We start from the raw sequence: 21189 nt of genomic DNA, 5'->3' as shown, positions 1-21189 counted from the left end.
TTGGATAAGTAATTAAACCTTATAGAGTGTATGTAATTATTCTTACTACTTTGGAACAGTGTCTGAATTTGATAACAATATCATAATCTAGAAGTACCTTTGGATCACCACTTATTTCTACATTCCCAGACTGGGGAAAAAACGCATCTTCCACCTGCATAAAGTTTAGGTGGTGACAGCACAGTGACATCCCGCTTCTTGCTGCAATAATCCATCTGACTTTATTGTTTCTATATCAAATGGATATAATAGACCCTATATATTTCAAGGTTATTCTGAAGCTGTAGCTGGTACAAAAGCCAGGTTCCCCCCCCCCCAGTCCCTGTAATGGCATTGCCGGTCTTGCTATTCATTTCTACCAATGTGAAAGTTTGGTATCTAGAATCTTTAACTTCATTCAAGATTTTGCTAGCAGGCAGGCTGCTTGAGGTCAGCAGAAATAGCCGAGCTAAATCTTGGTAATCTTATGTCTCAGAGGTGCTGACTGATTATCAGCATGGATCCTTGACTTCGGAACTTGCCGCATTTGACTGAATGGTATTCAAAACCAGTGATCTTCAGAAAAAGTGTCACGTTCAATCTGTTGATTGAATGTGACACGGGCTTTTGCTAGAAGACAGTGATAAAATTGTCATTTTAATGCAACTCACTCAAGCTTTTTCATAAGAGACAATATTTAGGGATTAATTTTTTTTTGTTAGGTTCTTTCTGCCTAACTTGGGAGACTTTTAAGGAAATGTGAATGCTTTCCAAAAAAGTGTTTAAACACACACATTAGAGTTACCTCTTCTCCTTTTCATTCCAAAACTAAGGAAGGTTTTCTGTCTGAGATTTTCAGTACTTTTTTATTCTTATTAAGAGATCTTTATTTAGAAGTTATTATATGGCATCGTAGTCTGCTATTGATTATTATCAGAGCTCCATCCAAGAAACTGCTGATACAGAGAAAACCAAAGGCAACATATCATGGTTCAATAAATTCAAGATACTGGGAACTACGCATAAAATGACAAGCTCCCTTTGGGAAATTAACCCATTCATTCATGACAATGTTATCATTTTTCTTCATATAACTGCCGTTTCTCTTGGTCTTTGTTTTTAAGTAAGTGCAGTAGTGTCTCTAATGCCGGGTTCACCAGTGACCCTTGCCTCACTGTCTTGAGCAATAACTATGTAACAGTAGCATTCCAAATAATATGTCAGCAAACTTTTCAATGTCAAGTTCAGATTGCCAGAAAACGCCCTCCTTATTGGATTGCCAAGTGTTGATGTTAACAGTATTAATTGGTTTACTCTGTTAAATACTTTTTCTTTTTTTTTCATTTAGTAAAGTAAAATAAGTAAGACTTTACTTTTTACTTAGAAGTAATACTATTAAGAGGCAATACCTAATGATGGCAAACATCGAGTTGAAGTTCTTGCATTCTCTGCAGTGTAGTGCTATCTTAATGAAATGCTTAATGATCTTCATCCTTTTCAACTGGTTGGTTTCTCTTAGGATCTCAGAAGCCACCCAGAACGTTTCTTGATTTATCACCTCTTCAAACTTTTTTAGATTAGTGCAACCTGTTTTTGATTTGAGTTTAAACAAGTCATCTATGTATTCCGTGGGTTCAATATTACGGAATAGCTCAAAGTTTCTCATGGAGAGTTGAGTAGCCACCTCAACAGTACTGAGCTGTAGTAGGGAAATTTGACTTTCCCTTAGTAACTCTTGAGCATCTTCATCTGAACAAAGAGTTTCTGTTTCCATGTTGTTCTTCAGGTAATACCTGTAAAAACAAAATTCAAAAAGACACTTGATACAATATACTCAAATACTAGTGAAAGTTACAGTAATGATCCAGTTGGAATTGCAGAATAAACTGAAATTCATCAGGCTTAGATATCGATTACAAGTTGCATACAGAGCAATTTCTTGTAAAGAAACGGAACATTAATAATTAAATAATGCTCCTATTAATAGGATTTTGACTTAATAAACTGGCATTGTCAGCTGTAGATCAGTGTCTCCAGCCTCACCTGCCACTCAGCTGTATCCTGTCAGCAAGCTTGGATAACTGATCAGGAAGCCTCCTTTGCTTGATGACACCCTCAGGCGTGACAGAGACTTCACACAGTGAATACGCATCAGGGGTTGCGGTGAGAGCGAACTCCCTGATAGCCTGGATGACCACTTCTTTCGCTGTTGTGTCCTTACTGATCATGATGTAGCGACTTTGCTGGTCTGCCTTGAAAACCCTCAGAACTTGATCTGGTAAGTCTGGTAAAAAAAAAATTACATGCAAAGTATGCAATTTAGTGAAACAGGAAAAAAAAATGGTATAAGAACACGCAACAATATCAGTTACATTGAGTCTAATTACTAGTGCTATCAGTTTTTATTTCAGTATGATTGTTTCACCCCTCTCCTTCTTATAGAGCAGCTGCCTTTTTTAAATGAAAGACTGGTTCTATTAACAACCAGGAAAAGAAGTTAGTTAGGCTATCGATGGGACAAGCAACAAAAATACGTTAACATTTCCAAAGTTTGGACAAACAAACTAATGAGCAGTCTGGTTTTCACAGGTGTTGAGTCCTAGTAAATTCCATTTAAGTCCGAGAAAAATCAAGGACACTCAACAACACTACCCTATACACTGACATATAAGAAGTTTAAGCAGATTAGGTCATAAGAGTGTCAATCTTCCTAAGGATGTTTTTAAGAAAATAGACGCATTTACCTAAGTCTGACGCTCAACCATAGTGCCACACACAAAGGGAGGACACATACATATAAGTAGCTAGGAGTATGTACATATAATGGCCAACATTCATGTATGCACAAATAAACTGCAGCAGTATTAATGCATCCAAGTACTTAATTATCAAAAATACTCTGTCCTTGATATATTTAAATCATACTAATGAATAAGTAACAAACTCAAAACTTGCTCTTTATTTATCTGTGCCAGTGTTTTAGTAATTAAGAATCAAAGCAGCCAGAGGTAGAAAAACACTTCACAAATATTCAAGTTCTAAATATTTTATTGCTTCAAGTGACTGATGACAAGAAAACTTACAGTGAACACCTACAAGGCGGCTGATTTTAGGAAATCTGGAAAATTACCAGCCTAACTCCAAATGTTGGATTTCATAAGCTTATTAATGGATTGAAATCTAGACCCATTAATCAACTGAAGTTTGATTGTCATCATTATATTATAAAAAGAAGGAAAAAAAAAAAAGAGCTAAAATTGTACAGCTATCCACCACTGGATTTTTTAACATCAGGTACTTTTAACTGTCAAGATAAAGTACTTTCAACTAATTGAATTTCTTCCCGCTGTTAAAAATAACAGTTTTCTAGTTGTGTGTGGCATGACATCTGGTCATTATTCTTCCTTTAATGAATATATTTTTTAACAATATTTTTTTAATTTTTTTTTTTTTTTTTAGATCAAGAACAAGAAAATAGATAATAATAGAAAGCCTTTGGAATCCACAGCCAAAAAAATATCATTATTTAGAAAAATACTGAAAAAAACGCTGCCAGATGAAAACATTCACTTTGATAAAACCACAATCGTTTTTGACAAGACCTCAATGTGCATAACATGCATTCAAGTTACTACAGAAAGACCTATTCAGCAAGAGAAATCTTGTGACAGAAGACCAAAAATTAACGTCTTCCCACTGCTGCTGTATGTCTCCAAAATAATCGTTTGGAAAGCATTACGATAAATCTCTCTACCACAAAGGCTGTTTAGGCTTAAATATATTAGTTTACAAATTTCATGCAACTAAGCCCCTAACTTTTAAGATCACAGTAGTATTTTTGCAGCTTGAGAACCGCTAATACTGAAACACGTTAGAAGTGAGTGATTACGGCATCAGTTACACATAACGGGCATCAGTACGGGCCAGTTTTTAGCCATTTCTAAGTACTTGAGTCAAATGTATATAACTTATAACTAGCAAGGCAATTTTGCCTTTTATCACTAACTCTATATTGACCTGTCTTCCTTCAGTAATTAGTTCAAGAGGGATATGGAGCAGCGCCTAAGTTCTACATTTATTTTGACATCTTGAGGAAGGCAGATGCCAAAGGCACAGCCTGTCAGAGACCTTATGAAAAACCAGAATGCCCTCTAGATCTTGTTGCCTCTTGCTGTTAGAGAAATACTTGCCGCGCAAAGAAATGCTCTGAAGACGGGAAGCTACCTTAAACAACACCAAGGTGAAAACTCTCTTAACACTCCCAAGAAGTGTTTTGTGCAAGGAGAAAATAACCCCGCTCTGCTGGATCACTCCGGTCAATACGAAGAAACGTAGAGAACAGCAAATAGAAAAGCATCACCTTTGCAGTGTATTTTACCATGCAGTTTCTCAGGCTGCACCCCTATCGGAGCTGGTGGCAAAAGCACTACGCAGAATACAGAGAAGTCTGCCAGCAATTGAAATGATTACAGCTACAGCAATGGCAGCAAGCAACTCAGGACAATAATTTTAAAATAAAACAGCACTTGAAGAGAATTGTAATCACACACACACACCCCCTTCACTCCTTTTCCAAACAGGAAACTGGAGTGGCAGTCTGAAGAAAGCAGTGCTTATGGATAGGAATCTAGTCCCTTAGAAAGCTTGGGGGGGGGGGGGGGGGGGGGCGCGGGTACCGATGACTGGCAGCCCATCATTACTGTATTACTTTGACTTCCAATTGAATCGCAAACACAGCACAAGAGAAGAGAAATCAAAGTGCTATTGACTATTTGAACATTTAAAAATAAACCTTAACAAGTATATTTGAAAAAGCCTGGGCAAATCAGAAGAGAAACTAAAATGACTCCTTGCAGATTTCAAGCTTAAAAAAAAAAAAAAAAAGTAAAGTATGTTCTCATTTTCTCCTCAAAGACTACCCTTCCAAAACAGCGAGTTGTTTTATTTTCTATCCTGAGGGATATTCCCCAAAGCCTCAAAGGATGGCTGTTGTACCACTTTTCCGCTTCTTTCTTTCTTCTTCAGTGCATTCAATTTCTTGCAAGCTGTCTCCATCTCCATTTTTAATTTAGTCCAAGGTAATAAAAGAAATTAAAACTGCAGGCTTTAATTTTTTCCAAGTCTTAAAGTATACAGAGGTATAATTCAACTCTTCCATCTACAATGCAACCATCCCTAAAGCCCTTAAGGTGTATGTTTTTTATTTCAGTCCCCCTTTCCCCTCCTTCCAACACAGGGAAATTTACACCTGTGAATCACTTTAAAAATATTCAACGTGTGGACATCTGGGCAAATTTTACGCATAGAAAAAAGAGCCTTTTTTTCAAATGAGAAAGTATTAATTACTTAATACATTTTCTGTAAAGATAATGGAAAAGCTGCTATAATGCTGAAGCAACAGCATTACATCGTTATTTATCTTGTTTCCTCAAAGCAAAAGGCAAACAGTAAAACATTATTCATTTATTAAACTTCTCTGAACTCCATCTGTGACTGAAGGATCTTCAGACCTGTAATGGCTTTCCCTCTCAGTTAATGGAGTTTGCCTGAGCTGTGCAAGACAGCGATGCCCACAGCTCTGGAAGGTAGCCGGCTGCTCTGCTTAGCATTAGGGACACCTTAGTCACCGAGAACCGTCTGGTCTAGGTAAATGGCAGGTTGGAGAATGGAATCTTCACCTGTTTAACAGATGAAGTGCTGACAAAAAGTTAGGCTCTTATTGCTAAAGAATATCTTCAAAGTGTTGGACACTAGTCATTAGATAAAATACAAAAAAATACCAATCTTCTCACTCTCACAGGAGCAATCTTAGACACAGGGACAAAAATCACACACCGCTTTCTTGTAGCCTTCTCTAGCCCCCAAAAACCTGAGGTGAAGCATACTCAGTATCACAGTTGCAAGTGCAAAGATCGCACCAATTTGGACAGTATGCAGGCTAATGTTTGAGCACTGCCCTTTTAGGTAAGGTTTGAAATCCCTCAGGCTTAGGAGGGCACTGCATTTTTGGTTCTACTTTTGAGAAATACTCTAAAGATTAGACTAAAATAACCAAGTGTCTGCACGGCTACTGTCACCATATCCTCCTCCAGCAGCTACATTTTAATAGCAAAGATTTGGATACTTAACTTGGAGAAGGTTTCCCACTGAGAACCTTCCTGCAGCCAGATAAGAGCCCAAATCCCAGCCCCGCCAGGAGCTCCGGTTAAACCCTTCTCGTAAGATAAGGCTCTCAAATTTCTCATATTCTTACCCCTTTCCCCCCTTCACTCGCCCCCATGCTTTGTTCCTCTCTGCTAAATGTGTTCATTTTTTAAGTATTTCAGACTGGGGTTTTAAATCACTTTATATACAGAGGATTCAGCATACAGCTGTAGGGCAGGATGACTAACAGGGAACTTTGAAACTCTGTCCCTTACAGATGTAGTACAAGATCATAGAAGTCTGTTCAGAAAAAGACTGAAATGCATGTCCCGTGTCCCACCCCCATGCCCTTTTGCTTTACTGTAAGCTAATGATCTACTGTGCTAGTTGAAAATACTGCAGTCTCGTAAAGACTGATCTGTCAGGGCAAATCATAAAATACCAAGCAAAGTACGTTCTCCCTGGCCAAGGCTGTCCGATCAGTAAAAGGCACTCTGTATACATCATACTTGAAAAATAGACATCCAAACACATTTAAGTGAAGTATATTGGAGCAAAGGTTATAAATCCTAATGCATTAACATGTGGCTAATCTGTGGGTGACAGCATACAGTTAATAAAAGCTCATATGCATCTTCAGACTCTGGAAGTCCAGTAAAAAAAAAAAAATAAAAAAAAGAGATCAATGAAAGGAAATTATAAGGTCAAGAAGAACAACGAAGAAAGATCCTTACCTGGAGTAGTATTGAAGTCTAAAATGCGGTGATGAGACTGTAGTAGGTCAGGATTACTGGATGACAGGGTTCCACTGACAGGTAAAGCAGGAGGAATGTGCTTCGTTTGCCTCAGTCCCACAATGCTGTCATCCTGAGACTGGCCAATTCCAATGTCACTGCATCCAGAGATAAAATAAAATCAGGACTTAAGGGCATTCAGAGCTTGGGCTATACTAGAGGGATGCAGGGACATCTTTATCGCTACATTTTCACACTTTCAGTTGTTAGTACAGTAATCACTATTTAGAAGTTAAAATTCTCCAGACAACAAAGCCTGCTCTCTAGCTTTGTCAACAGCACCCGAATGTCCATTCAAAGTGCTTAGATCTGCTGCTCACACTGCTGGAAGATCCTCATGTTCACCACTAAGCTCTGAGGAGCTGCTAGGCTTGTTATTTTGTCATGATTTCTCACAGTGACCAAGTTCTTTTATTCAAAAGCTGGTACATACCTCATCCTTCTTGCATCACCCAAACTTTGACTAATACTGCTGTCCCCTCAGTGCTGTTTCCTAAGACGTGAATTTCACAGATCTTTCACTCTGTCACAGATATGACTTGCAACTGCCCTTCGGGACATATTGTAGCCTACTAAGATCTTTCAATGGATAGGTAAGAGAGGACTGTTGAGATCATCCATTTTCCTACCCTGAATCACCTTCCCCAGAGTTTCTTTTCACTGGATGTGACTGAAGGGATGCCAGCTAACTCAGGAGGCTAAGGTAAGCGCTGGCGCTTGGGTGCTATCAGTAGCCCCTCCAAAGTGCCTGACAGCTGTAAATAAAGTATTCAGTGACAAAGGTAAAGGATTTTGTCTTTTAAATTGCGCAAGGCAGGGTATTCTAAGGAGGTCAGTAGTGCTAGATGGATCACAGACGGAGCTATCGTCATATTATAGCAGGCGCTAATTTGCTTATTGCTTTGGAGTTCATAACCAGCAAATGAAGCAGGACGAAGTTGGAGCTAGCCAGTGAACTTTTCTATATATAGCTGCAAATCCTTAATAAAATACTCTGAGGGTGTGAAGTGTTGAATGGTAGCCATTATAGAAAATGAAATTTTTTTCTAACGCATCTAAATCTGTACCTACACGTGTAAATAAAGCATAAACCAGAACTTAGATTTCATCGCAAACTGCTGCAACTCTAAAAAGTCAAGCTACTAAATTAAATGATGCAACACAAATGACCATTTGTACCCTAATTTTGGCCACTTAAGCTTTTGTCTAGTGTTCTATCCATCCTCAGAAAACCTAAACAGAAGTAATTAAGGGCCCTTAATTATCCCTGTTGAGCTGTTACAGCACAAGCATCCTTCTGTGCTTACCAATGAATTACTTTACCCAGTACACTCTTGTACCACTTCTTTAAGTGCTATGAATTGAACGGTACTCCGGGAAGCTAGGACAGTATCTCTGGGCGTTGAAGACACAATTTTAATTACATGGACACAGCAACTGCTTTTTGGAACGCAATGCAACTTGAAAAAGGTTGGATGAGTATCTCCGTATGATGTGCTTGGGTTTTCTCATTGTTTTATTTTTTTAAAAACAAGATAATGCTGTATTTTACAAAGTGTAAACCTCAAGCCACGGAAGTGACAGAAACATTCAAGTCCATTGAAAAAAAAGTTATTGGATTCTCACTCAATCAGAAGTTAAGCTGAATCTGAACATCTGTATTTCTGTACTTGCACATAAAGCACAAAATACTGTGACAAGGAGGGATGATCAACTCAGCACACAGCACTTTTATGCTAAGCCACAAGCAAGCAAGTCTTTCACTACAACTAAAAGCATTCCCAGCAATTGACGTCTTGTCTTTCAAATAGGAACCACTCCACACACACACACACACACAAAAACCAAGCAACAAAAAAAAAACCAACCCGACTCCCCAAACCTCAAAATGTTTTCTGGTGGTTCTAAAAAACCATATAATTTATTTCATAAATGTGCCAACACCAGTCTTTTCTCTAACTTCAAATCAAATGAAGCCAATATGACCCTCCACCTTACATTAATAGTTTCACTTGCATTATGTATTCCTTTTGGGGTTCGTCAGTGTTATATAATCTTATACCTATCGCGTGCGTCATGACCAAAGCAGCTTCAGTAAAGTGGATCAACTGACAAATAGTGAGTCTTAAAAAGCATAAAACGTTTCCAAAATTCTTCTCAATTCTAAGTATTCATAGGATGAATTGGAAAGTATATACCTTGCACTTACTTTACTCTATTTTTAAAACTTATACCAGAATCTGAGTGAGTTCTAACTTAACACAAACAAGAAGTGAACCCCGGAAATTTCAGGCGCAAACAGCAACACTAGAAAACTCCAGGTCCCATGAATATCAACTGCCCCTGCTGTTTGGTATAATATTTTATTATGCCAGTGAAAGGAGATTGTGGTTTTAAAGGAAAGACATTTGCTTCCTGCATGCATTTGCCATGCAGGGAGATAACATTAACTAAGAAATAACTTTCCTGCTGAATGCCAAACAGGATAGAAGGGATAATGGAATGGCAGAGCTGTCTCAATGCTTCTTCCTTTAAAAATATAGTATACTGCACATCCCACTGCAGGGTTGCAAATAGGGAGGAGAGAGGGGGGCTGCTTCTTTGTCTGGGATGCAGCACGATGGACCAGGCAGAACTTTGCTAGAGATGGAGGTGGGATTGTGTTTAATCCTTATTTGGAGCAACTGAGCCTACAGACCACAAAAACACTGCGGATTAGAAGAGTAAAGAAAGCAAAGAGCTCGAGTGAAGGCTACAGCCAAAAGCACACTTCCAGAGACGCCTCATAGCTGGTGGAAAGAAGGAGAATTCCCAGTAGATGCGGAGGAAATGGTGCTGTCTGCTCAGTGTGGGAAGTTACTTGACATTATTGGACCAAAAAGCACGACTGAAGAAGGCATTATCTCCTGCTCAAATTGATTCCTCTTTGATTTAACATCTCACAACGCACACAAGCTCTCCCCCCCTAAGAGTGACCTCATTCTGGTTTAAAGATTGGTTTTATCTGGATACATTCTGGAGGCACTGGAGGCATCTGTGGTATTTATGTTCAAAAACAGGTGGACAGGTTCACCTCATAAACTAGCTGACTTATGAAGTCTTCAAATACCTACTTTAATTAGGGAGTAAATCAACTTTCTCATCCCTCTTGATTTTTGGTATTTAAAAACATGTGAGAATATGTAAAGTCCCTTAATATATGTAATATCGTTAATCATTAGGAAGAACGAGATAGAAGTTTCTATGCAATAGGGGAAAAAAAAGCACAAACAGGAAAGTCTACAGCTACACATCTCTATGCAGAAACCGTGCAGACACAAACAACTGAATGTCAACAGGCTTTGCAGACAAATTGCTATATATAACACATGAAGTAAAACTAGCAAAAGGATAAGAAAATAGGTCAAGTGTACTGTTTTCCTGAGTCTTACCTAAAGAGGTCCCTGCACAGAAAAAGTGCGAAAGTGAAAGGAATCAAGGAAAAAGAGAAAACCGACAAGAAAATTTTATGCAAAAGCTGTGAACGATGGTGAACAATGCAAAAATCCACACCTAACAGTATGAATTGCTCAGAGGAACAAATACACAAGACCAGTGAAATAAAAGAAAACATTCTACAGATAAACAACATAAAACAAGGATTTACGGATTCTCCTCCATCGAAATGTATCTGCATCAATTTAAGAAATATCCATTATTTGCATCTAATAAATTATATTCATTTAACTTTTACAGTACTAACATTCTATTTATGTTTCACAACAGTATCATTTAGTAGGGACTACCTAACATTAGTTAAGCAAACTTTTTTTTTAAAAAAGTAATACCAGGAAAAAAAATCCTACATTTTCAGCACATGCGTCTTTTTCATGAATGTACCCAGAACAAATTTCTTCCTCAATGTGACACAGAAAAGAAAAACGCAAGAGAAAACACTGATTACACATCGACTACGCTCTACAATTCATTTTTCCCCATCGATGCCACCTGTTTTCACAAAGAACCAGATTCCCATAAAATCATACAAATCGCATTCTTCTATTGTTTCCAACAATCCTTATCAGAACTCCTTCTAAAATGTGTTAATGGAATAAACGATATCAGATACCATATTTAGCTTTCATTAAAAAAACGCTCAATTCTATCAAAGAACACAAGTCAAAATTTTAACCTCAGTTTCCCTCACAGCAGTATGCAGAAATTCTTATAGACCACTGGAATGTGGATAAGTTGAAATCCATTGCTCCTATCAACCCTTTGCAAGCAAACCTGCTTGCAGAGTTATTCTGAAATTAATTGCCCGGGATGCTTCCAGTTAACAGTCCTCTTAAAAGGAAACAGTAAATAATGGCACAAATACTTTTTCCTGTTACTTTATCTATAAGAAGTAAAATACGTCCATATTGACGTCAGGAGCTGCACTGTTAGTAGTCTATGATCATTCAAACATTCAGACTAGTATTTCTAGTATATTTTTTCAGATATAAGTATGGCTCACTTTAATAAATAAAAAAGTATCATTAGAAATTATAAGTATCACGGGATATTTAATACAAAGCAAATATTTAAGAGGAAATAAAAAACTCACTTGTATGGTTTCTGAGGCAGAATACTGATTCGAGTCTTGTCAAGTATCTTCTTTAATTTATTTCTTCCCCCAACTGTGTTGGCTTTACTTTTCTTATTTACTTTTTCTAATCCTATCACCTGCTCCACATCAACGGCAAGGTCTGGGATGGAATAACGACTTGCCTTTTTAATATCACCAATTTTAGGCAGGTGGGGAGCACCATTTCTTTTTTCCTCTGACAACCGTGTTAAGAGTTCTTTAAAAACTGCACAAGACAGGAAAAGGGAGGAAAGAAAAAGAACAAAAACGTAAAAGAAAGCTCTGTGCGCCAGACCAGTTTAATATTAATCATTACAAAAAACTAATTGGGATATTCATTCAATTCAAGTATTAAATTAATTTAGATTAAGTCTTTAAAAAAGTATTTACATTTTTAAATGGACATTAATTTTCTGTAGTATGTATTACAAAAATCAAGAAATTGGCCCAGCTCAGAATAGAAATACACTAGATGACCACGTGGTTGCACGGATGGTGTCAACAGAAGGACTTTGACCTTTCAACCTAAGGACATGGGCTTCTGCAGAACAGTAGCACGCATAAAAAGAGCACACTGGACAAAAACGAGATAGGAAAGCTGACAACTGAGAAGGAAGGTTTTAAACAGAGAGCCAGCAACAAAAAGAGCTCTCAGATGGACAAGAAGTTATTAGCAACAGGATCAAAAAATCAGAAATTGGAGGGGAAACAATTGCAACACAGTCATAAGGAAAATGTAAGAAAGTATGAGACTACTGAGGCATCTTGGATGTTTGACAGGGCTGTTGTGTCCATCTGCCAGCTAGACAAAAAGAAGCTCTCCGACTCCCTCAGCTCCCTAGCAAAGAGTCATTGCTGAGGCAGAAATACCTGATGAATTTGCAAATTAGTTCTTCTACTGCAACTTTCAGCTTCACGAAAATGTTGACATATTTAAACACATCAAACAAAACTGATGTGGAGATCAAGTCACATATTCTAAGGGTGAGAGGAAATCTCCATATATAAATGGAAAAATAACCTGATGAGTTGATTTTTAGTAATACATGAAAACTGATAATTAAAACCAAGGCACTGTAGAAAAAGTGGGAACAAGGGCAACCAGCTAAGGATGAGTATTAGGGGCTAGGTTTTACTATTATGTATTAATTTTGTCCTTGATATTCATCCTTATCTCCAGAGGTACACAAGTCACCAAGAGACTTCAAAAGCTTCAAGTAAGGCACACAGAGAAAAGTGGAGGAGAGTAATCCGAGCCAGTAACTGTACTGTTGAATAGGAGCTGGGGGCTGGAGAGACAAATTAGATACGGATAAGAACATGCTGCTTAAAAAAACCAGGAAACTCTGCTTTTGGGATTTGTTGATAAGGAATACTGTATGCTATACACAGAAAGTAGCTGTTCTGAGACTCTACTGTGATGTGATTTCAGTATCTGGAGTGGAGCAACAAGATTAAAAACTTTGAAAAACACAGCTTCTGAAGAAATGAAGAAATCGGGTTTAATCTTAAACGTACTAAAGCAACACATGAGATCCAAAAGCCAAGTGTATGAAGGATGGTTACACAGAACTTATACATAAAGAACAAGCACATACTGCTAAACAGGCATATACAGATATATTAAGAAATGCCTTAATTATTAGAAATAATTGAAATACTGGAATTTTTACTGTAAAGCAAAAAAAAAAATCCCAGGAAACAGATTTGAAAATGACTTTTGGAGATAACCTAAGCATATTTAATCATCGGTTAGTGCAGTGACATCCTGTGGTAATATTCTGCCCTAGTTATTTGTGATGAAGTACCCGATTCCGAACGAGATACTTGGGAAGCATATCACTAAATCATATAAAAAAATCCAAGTATCCAGTGGTTAAAAAAAAAAAAAAAAAATTCAAACAAAACCCACAAACTGTTAATTACTTATGATGCCAACTGAGGTCCTGAGCTGCTTAAAGACTCCTTCATGACTGCTATAGTACTTGTTAGAGAGAGAAACGAAGAGAATAGATTTGGAGGGTGGAGAGATTGTTTTCACCCAGCTGGCAAGAAAGTTTTTATTAACCTTGTTGCACTCATTGTAGGCATGGACTGAAAAAACTGTGAGCAAGTTCAGCAGTCAGATTAAGATCACTGATCAATGGAAATTCCAAAAGAGGCTTCTTTCCTGAGAAAGGACTAAAAGTTACACGTATAAGCACACTCTATACATTCAAGCTAAATAGTTGCAATAGTTCCTTTTAATACAGAAACGTGCACTTGTGAGAGGGAAGTCACTTCACATAAGACCCTTTTCATAAATTTTTCTCTGTAATTGTGAACTAAGGTATTTTAGGACCTGCAAGCTTCCTTTTTCTATGCTCCCCAGTACAAAAGTGCTTCAAACAAAACTATTTAAAACCATTAAAAAAATAATTTAAGATCCCATTTAAATCAGAACAGAAATTAGAAAAGAAATGAACACAAACTTACCAAATAAATTGGTTTTCACAGTGATAGACAGATGAGTGTTATTTCTAAGGATTTCCATGGCTTTTGACAGCTGAATGTTTTCAAAGTTTTGACCGTTCACTTCCAGAATCTAAAAATACAGGTAGTGTTATTTTTTTCTAGCTAAGAGAAAGGAAACAAAAAAAGGAAAGAATTAAAATAAAATTAAAATTACATACCTGGTCTCCACGTTTCAAGCCTGCTTCTGTAGCTTTGCTACCAAAATCGACACTGTCAACAAAGATTCCAAATCCCTTTTCTGATCCTCCCAGCAAGATAAAAGGCAAAGGGGCTTCTCGAGATGGCTTTGTCAAGGTTATCAATCTTCGTTTAGCTTTAGCAGCACAAGCAATATTTAACAGCCTCAAATGTCCACCCATTTTCTACAAAAGAAAAGCATAATGAGTGATGTATCGGTAGCCTGGTTACTCCCTGCCATCCCAAATTGTCAGAAAAAACCCTCGCTCTCACCTCCCTCTCCAAATTGTTCTCAAATTCTTCCAGAAATCGAGTCATAGCAGGATCTCCTTCAAAATCATTGAAGTGATTGTTCACCCACAACAATACTACCCGTGTAACCTGAAAATTAATCAATAATATAAATATTTTACAGGAATATCCAGAACAGCTAAGTCCTTTAAAAATACTGCTCCTTCAAGTCCCTGTAAATTTCCATTGGAATCCTAAATATTATATATACGCGCTCAAACTTAACTTCACTAATATGCAATCATTTACCGGGAGGACAGAACTACTTAAGTATTAAAACTGCTCTTACTTGTATAAGCAATTGTATGTCGTATTTCATTAACGATACTATGAATTATAAAATTAACACTGGCTGTATCAAGTTTGATGGAGTAGGGAATAGAGCACACATGTACAAAGCAAGGAGTTAGATTCATTTCCTGTTCATGTCTATTTCCAAATCTGCTTAACTCTTCAAGCGCATGATCATAAAGCTTCCGATATTATTTCATATTGGCTCTCACATCTCACAAATCTTTAGATAAGCCACTATTAACTTCATTAGGCATTTACCTGTGTAAAAGAGCTATTGTACGTTTAGAAAGGGAGGAAAAAGGAGTTATTGTCAGAAGGAGGAAAGAGGACTTAACAGCAAATACATGCAATTCTTTTCCTTAGAGTCAATCTTTCAGTTTACTAGTCCTCCTTTCTTCTCCACCCCTACTCTCTCAAAGCGACTATGATTATCAAGTTCAGAACGATCTTAGCTGGTATATTACAGTTTGTTAAGAAAAAAACCCTAAAGGAATACTATCAATTGGTATTACTGAAGGTGAAGTCACAAAATAAGAGCCACAATTTTTAAAAATATATGCTTCCACTATAAAATTTTATCTTGGTATGCGATTTGACCTGGAACATCAGCAGCACTTGTGCTGACAAAATAAAAGATTTTTTATGTCTCGAATTAGTATTGACTCATGCTATCTTTAAAAGCTCCTGAATACACAATGGATGTGCCACTCAAAGTTATCTTAAAAATACAGCCACGTTTCTTCTGTTATGGTGGGCAAACAGGTTAGTAAGGGAAAGCCCCTAAGCATTTCAAAAACTAGAGCTTGAGAAAAAAATCTCATACAAATTTTAATCAGCTAAAGTTAAGCACTGTCCGTTCTCTGCATCTGCACAAGATCTAAACCTCTGCAGCCTCTTCTGCTAAAGATCTGACACAAGGCATCCAAAAACCAAACCCTGCCACCATCATGGGAGCTGTAGAGCTTATTGTCTTTATGGAGTTTCCAAGTAGTTTCCCTTTTATATCAGAAAAGCAAGTGAATTCAGAATAATTGCTGAAATTCATGACCAAACAAATCAAGTACTTCGGAACTCCGAGAGTTCAGATTTCTAACAGGAGGCGACTGCACAGCACTACGTGCTGCATCCCCCAGCCACAGGGATGTAGGCTAGGGGTAGCATTTCTGACATATTTGAGATTTTTCTACCTTTGAAATTGAAGATGAACTTCCTTTCTGTTAAACGTCTGTGGTGATTTTTATTAACGTGGATGACATTAGAAGATCCAGGCAACGTCTGGTTAAATTCAGGCTTATTGCAGATTTTTAAAATTGGCTGGGAAGTTGCAAGCCATACCATGTAATATACTTTAAATCACTACAGTGACACCTTCAATATCAATGCTGCTGTCAGAGTTGGGACTTACTACTGCACACAAAAGGAAAAGGGTTGAACAGTGACTTCCAGAGGAATGTCATTACTTGTGTCACAACCAGACACAGCATTAAAAGAGGATTACAGTCAAGTACCCTGCTTCTGGGCAAAATCCTCAGTAAAGCTGTATCTCAAATGTCCCAGTCTGATTCCTACTGAGTTCTGATCATCCTCAGGAAGTTTTACTCACTCCTTTCCCTCTCCTCACTGCCTATCAGCCCCTAATACAAAACAGCCAAGATCTCCCAGATTCCTTGTTCCCTACTCGCTTATCTCCGCTTGTCCCAAGCTGTTCTCAACTCTTGCCTTTTTGTCATTGCTGCTCGGTGTCAGAAGGAGTTGGTTATTAAGATGGCAGAACAAAGAGCTGCTCTGTTTTCAGACCTGATACCAGCAACTGTGCCGGCTCATGCTTTTACAGAGGCTAAGGGGATTATCCATTGGAGGCCAAGAAAAATAAGTTTAAAGATGAACTCCAATATTACAGCTCTGAAGCTGTAACAAGGCTATGCTAAATAATATTAGCTGCAAAGCCTATCCTCTCTGCCAAATGTAAGATCCTTCCCCCGAGGCACAGATATACTAGCATTTCTAGAAGAAATACCCAGATTTAAATAAAAGTTGAAAACCAAATTTCTCTTTAACCTTATGGATAGAATTCCCTTGCTTTCAAATTTGCAAATAACATCTTGAATTTTTTCACTAGTTTTTTGACATACGAGAAAGTTGTATACAAGCGAAAATAAAGCATTGGAGTGTGAAGCACAGTATAGCCTCAATAGACAGTGCAATCAGTGTGCCAAAACTGGATATACAGGGTCTTATTCTTCCATCACGGCGGTTTTGTTTAGGGAAAAGGATGTTTGATTGGTTTCTTGTGTTTGGGTGGCTTTTTTTTTTTTTAATGCTGTGTAAGGCTCAACAGATTCTTAACAATGGCGATTATTTTATAGTGTCTTTATACAAAAATAAATTATCACAAAATGTTTGCCAAGTTGCGTTAACTAGTAATATGTATGGAAAACACAGAACTTAGTTATATGCTCAAATTTCAAGACGCAATAGAATTCTATTGAATTATATTAAATAAAAATATTAATTACTGGAAAAAACTTTTCCTGTAATCGCAAGCAACTAGGTTATGTTGTAAAAACACAGCAAGGTAAAACATGGCTAATTTACCTTGCCTGAACACATGAGTGACCTGGGGGTTATTCAGCCTGGAGAAGAGACCATGGAGACCTTATTTCAGCCTTTCAGTACTTAAAGGGGGCTTATAAGAAAGATGGGCACAAACTTTTTAGGAGGGCCTGTTGCAATAGGACAAAGGGCAATGATTTTAAAATTAAGAGGGTAGATTTAGACTAGATACAGGGAAGACATTTTTTACAGTGAGGATGGTGAGGCACTGGCACAGGTTGCCCAGAGAGGTGGTAGATGCCCCATCCCTGGAAACATTCCAGGTCAGGTTGGATGGGGCTCTGTGCAACATGATCTAGTTGAAGACGTCCCTGCTCGCTGCAGGGGGGTTGGACTAGATGGCCTTTTAAAAGTCCCTTCCTACTCAAACTATTCTATGATTCTACGATTAGTACTTAAATAAAATACAATAAAATAAGGAAAAACCATTTTCTCAGTTTTATCCATATATTCTGCCATTAAGATACATAATGAGCTATCTGTGTCTTATTCAGTTTAGTCACTCCCTCTAAAACTTATTTTCTTCTTAATAGCCTATGTTTCAATGCAAATGCTAACAGGTATGTAATTCAGGGGATTTTAACCTTATCCCTGAGGCTGGGGTCATTGAACCACTCCAACAACTTCTTGCCCACTTCCATTGGGCTGGAAAGAAAGGTCCGATACGTCAACAGGAAGTCTTCTATAAATGTTGGGTCTACCACAGAATGTTCTTCCACCAAATGCATTGTTAACCTTTCAGCTGTTCCCTATAAAAAAAGTAACACAAAAACCAGAACACCCAAACCTTAGTTATTAAAATAGATTTTCAATAAATGCAAATTTGTCTTCTCATAACATACTGATGATGCGTTACACTAGAAAGAATACTGGCATCTATTAACTGACAAGCTAAGCAAATAACAGCGTAACCATTGTGATAAGAAATGTAAAAAATGTCTGTAATTGCATTCTATGGAAATCACCTAGTTATCAATGTGCATAATTGTAAAGAGAAAAAATGAGAAATATTAACTATTTTCAAATAAATATTTTTATAATATGTATCTCAACTAATCCTGGACCTAACTTGCCAAGTTAAGAAGTTTACAGAATTCAGACATTTGCAAGATACTCCCTCTTTTGCTTTTACCTTGATGACAATGTGACCTTTTCTTGTTCCGGTGCGATCAAGCTCCCTGTGCTCCTTCACCATCACAATCTCCCCTTCCTCTTCTACCTTCTGCATGTTCTTTTCCACTTGATTGAGGATGCGGCAATAATCTTGCTGGGCTATACAAACAAACTGGAAAGAATCATCGCGCACCAGTATTAAAAGGCAAAATCTCCAGAAAAGCATTTAGACTTAAGATGCAAGTGCTCTATTAATAGAAAATATAAAGTAGTTTCTCAACCTGCAGTGAGCCAAATTTGTCTTTCCAGCAGTTCAGCTGTAGTAAGCAGATGAATACGTAAGCACAGTACTTCCACTACAATCTTGCAGTTAGAGGAGACCAAAATTCATCACAGCAAAATGATTTAGCATTATCAGCCATTTTTGTTTAGCTCCTTTGGCCTCCGCTCTGCTGAAGACAGGAAGCTCAGTATCCTAGCTGGTATTTGTTTCTCCCACACTAGCTTTTGTGTGGTATTTAGAAGGGTTAAAAGATTGAAGAGAAAACCTAGCTTTTATTTTTTGTGCCTATTTGTATTGTAAATAAGCTTCATTTTTCATAGCTGGTTATTAATAAAGTCAATCATTAAGAAAACTAACATTTATTCAATTACATGAACACAGAAACAAATTACTTCTGGATTAAGGCATACAGCAAGAAAAATATTTTCTACAATCACCTGCCCAGCCACGAATAAGTGCAAGAATAAATATCTTACGAATATTCCTAGCACTTACACTATGCAAATATAATTAAGACCACCCACTACAGCTTAGAAAAAGAAAATACACGCTATGAATTGCCTTCTATAACTTGTTAACACTTTTATACCTTTGTCTTCTCATATGAACCTGGGTATTTAACTGAAAGGAAATAACAATGTTTCTTCTGATTGAAAACCTGTTAAATCATCATGTACACACTTAGGACAAAGGAATGAGATTCACAGAGATAGTATTTTCTCCTGCATTCTTTATACTTCATTTACATACCTTTTCTATTTCCAGCAGCCAGTAGTAGCTGAAACAGGAGTCCCACGGTTTGGATTTGTTGCAAAACATTATCCTAACAAGAGACTATTTACGCACTTTTTGGAAGTCAGATGGTCAAATTAAACCAGGTGACTCCATTTACACCCATTTCATTTGGCTATTATTTTCTGGATGTGAATAAGCAAATAGCAATCACGTATCCAGATTAGGCTAATAATCTTATGCTATGAGAAGCATTACTTATATCTGACTGCTTGTGTCACAGCAAACATTAAGGCATTTTTCTTGAAAGGCCAGATTAGCAGAAAGCAGATCTTCCACTCAAACCATTGGAGATGAAGCTTGTATTACTTTAAGATTCAACAGCTGATTCAAGGAAGGAAGAATGGCTATTACCTGTACAAGAGCCTACAATGGCTAATGGACCTTGAGATCCTAGTAAGGGAAAATTTGAAGCAATGGATGTATGCAACAGGCTGCTGGGCCTCAAGTTCTGGAGGAAGCATGTAGACAAACCTCTTCATCCAAAATTATCCCTATCCAGATGAAGAGAATTCAATTTCCCAGACTGGGTATGCAGGAGTCGTATTTCCCAACTATTGTGCAGGGTCACGCACTGGAGATTTTACATATATTCAGTTTAAAATAAAAACGTGTCTGGCTATTGAGTTGCACTACGCCTACATGTATGGATTTTGCATGTATTACAGTCCGACACTCTACCTGGCAGTCATCCACTTTGGTTCTCATCACTCCTTTCATGTATTCTTTTTCCATGGTAGGGGAAACACCAAAACTGTTCCCCATGCAGAGTATCTCTGTTCTTCCATCAGGGTACGTCACCTCCACAGACCCATTCAAAATGACTGACCAGGAATCCAGCTACAAACCAAAATAGTGCAGGATACATGAAGAGCGAATTACTTAACCTTGTAGTATCATACTTTACAGATACAACCCTCACAGTTTTTCCAAAGGAAAAGTTATTTTTTAGTACCTATTAAAAACATTTATAAGCTAGTTTACCTTCAATGTGCAGCTATTTCCAGCTCAAGAAAACCAGGATCTTAAGCTTATCTTTAATGTTAAGAGTTTATGTAAGACTGTAAAATAAATAAATAAATATTTTTTTAAAGGGATGTTTATGTTTTAAAATACATTTAAACATTGAAATAAACTCACAAAATCAGCTCCAATAGGCAGGAAGCATTTTTTTACATTACGAAGAGTATTTTCTTTTGCTTTTATTGCGTAAGACAATGTGCAAGTGCTTAAACAAATGCTTTCAAAGTAACCCAGAACAAAAAGGGCTTAATTTACCTGCTCAATGTTACTACTTTTTTTTTTTTTTAGCAACGAAAGAGGACCTTAACCTTGCGGAATCTGGGATGTCTGGTATAATAGGAGAGTCCAAAGTAACTTCTACTGACCTCTTCCCCATCGTTTAGTACAATAGTTCCTGCTCTCTCCACAACTGCAAACACCATTACAGCACAGAGCTCTCTCCTCACTGACATTGTCATGTTGGCAAAAGCAGGCAATTGGTGCATGAATTCCAGTAGTTGTTCTGAAGGAGAAAAAGCCCACTGAGTCGTGCATGTCAAAACAACAAAGCACAGTAAAGACAG

The 21189-nt window shown here is 37.4% G+C and overlaps 1 protein-coding gene across 6 annotated transcripts in view; it reads right to left on the bottom strand.

The window, feature by feature from the left end:
- Positions 1 to 21189, bottom strand: part of RAPGEF2 (Rap guanine nucleotide exchange factor 2) — a 195329-nt gene that overhangs the window by 17164 nt on the left and 156976 nt on the right. For all 6 annotated transcript variants that reach the window (XM_063335391.1, XM_063335393.1, XM_063335392.1 and 3 more), the window contains 11 exons: positions 20992 to 21128; positions 20285 to 20443; positions 18548 to 18700; positions 18000 to 18164; positions 14491 to 14598; positions 14199 to 14402; positions 14002 to 14110; positions 11506 to 11752; positions 6858 to 7015; positions 2023 to 2263; positions 1389 to 1772 (listed from right to left, as the gene is read on the bottom strand). In XM_063335391.1, the coding sequence (XP_063191461.1) occupies positions 1389 to 1772; positions 2023 to 2263; positions 6858 to 7015; positions 11506 to 11752; positions 14002 to 14110; positions 14199 to 14402; positions 14491 to 14598; positions 18000 to 18164; positions 18548 to 18700; positions 20285 to 20443; positions 20992 to 21128 (2065 nt within the window). The remainder of the gene's footprint in view (positions 1 to 1388; positions 1773 to 2022; positions 2264 to 6857; positions 7016 to 11505; positions 11753 to 14001; positions 14111 to 14198; positions 14403 to 14490; positions 14599 to 17999; positions 18165 to 18547; positions 18701 to 20284; positions 20444 to 20991; positions 21129 to 21189) is intronic.

Source organism: Chroicocephalus ridibundus, chromosome 5, assembly GCF_963924245.1.
Source record: "Chroicocephalus ridibundus chromosome 5, bChrRid1.1, whole genome shotgun sequence".
Classification (NCBI taxonomy): domain Eukaryota; kingdom Metazoa; phylum Chordata; class Aves; order Charadriiformes; family Laridae; genus Chroicocephalus; species Chroicocephalus ridibundus.
Note: the sequence above shows the minus strand (reverse complement) of the source record. Positions and strands in the feature narration are given on the sequence as shown.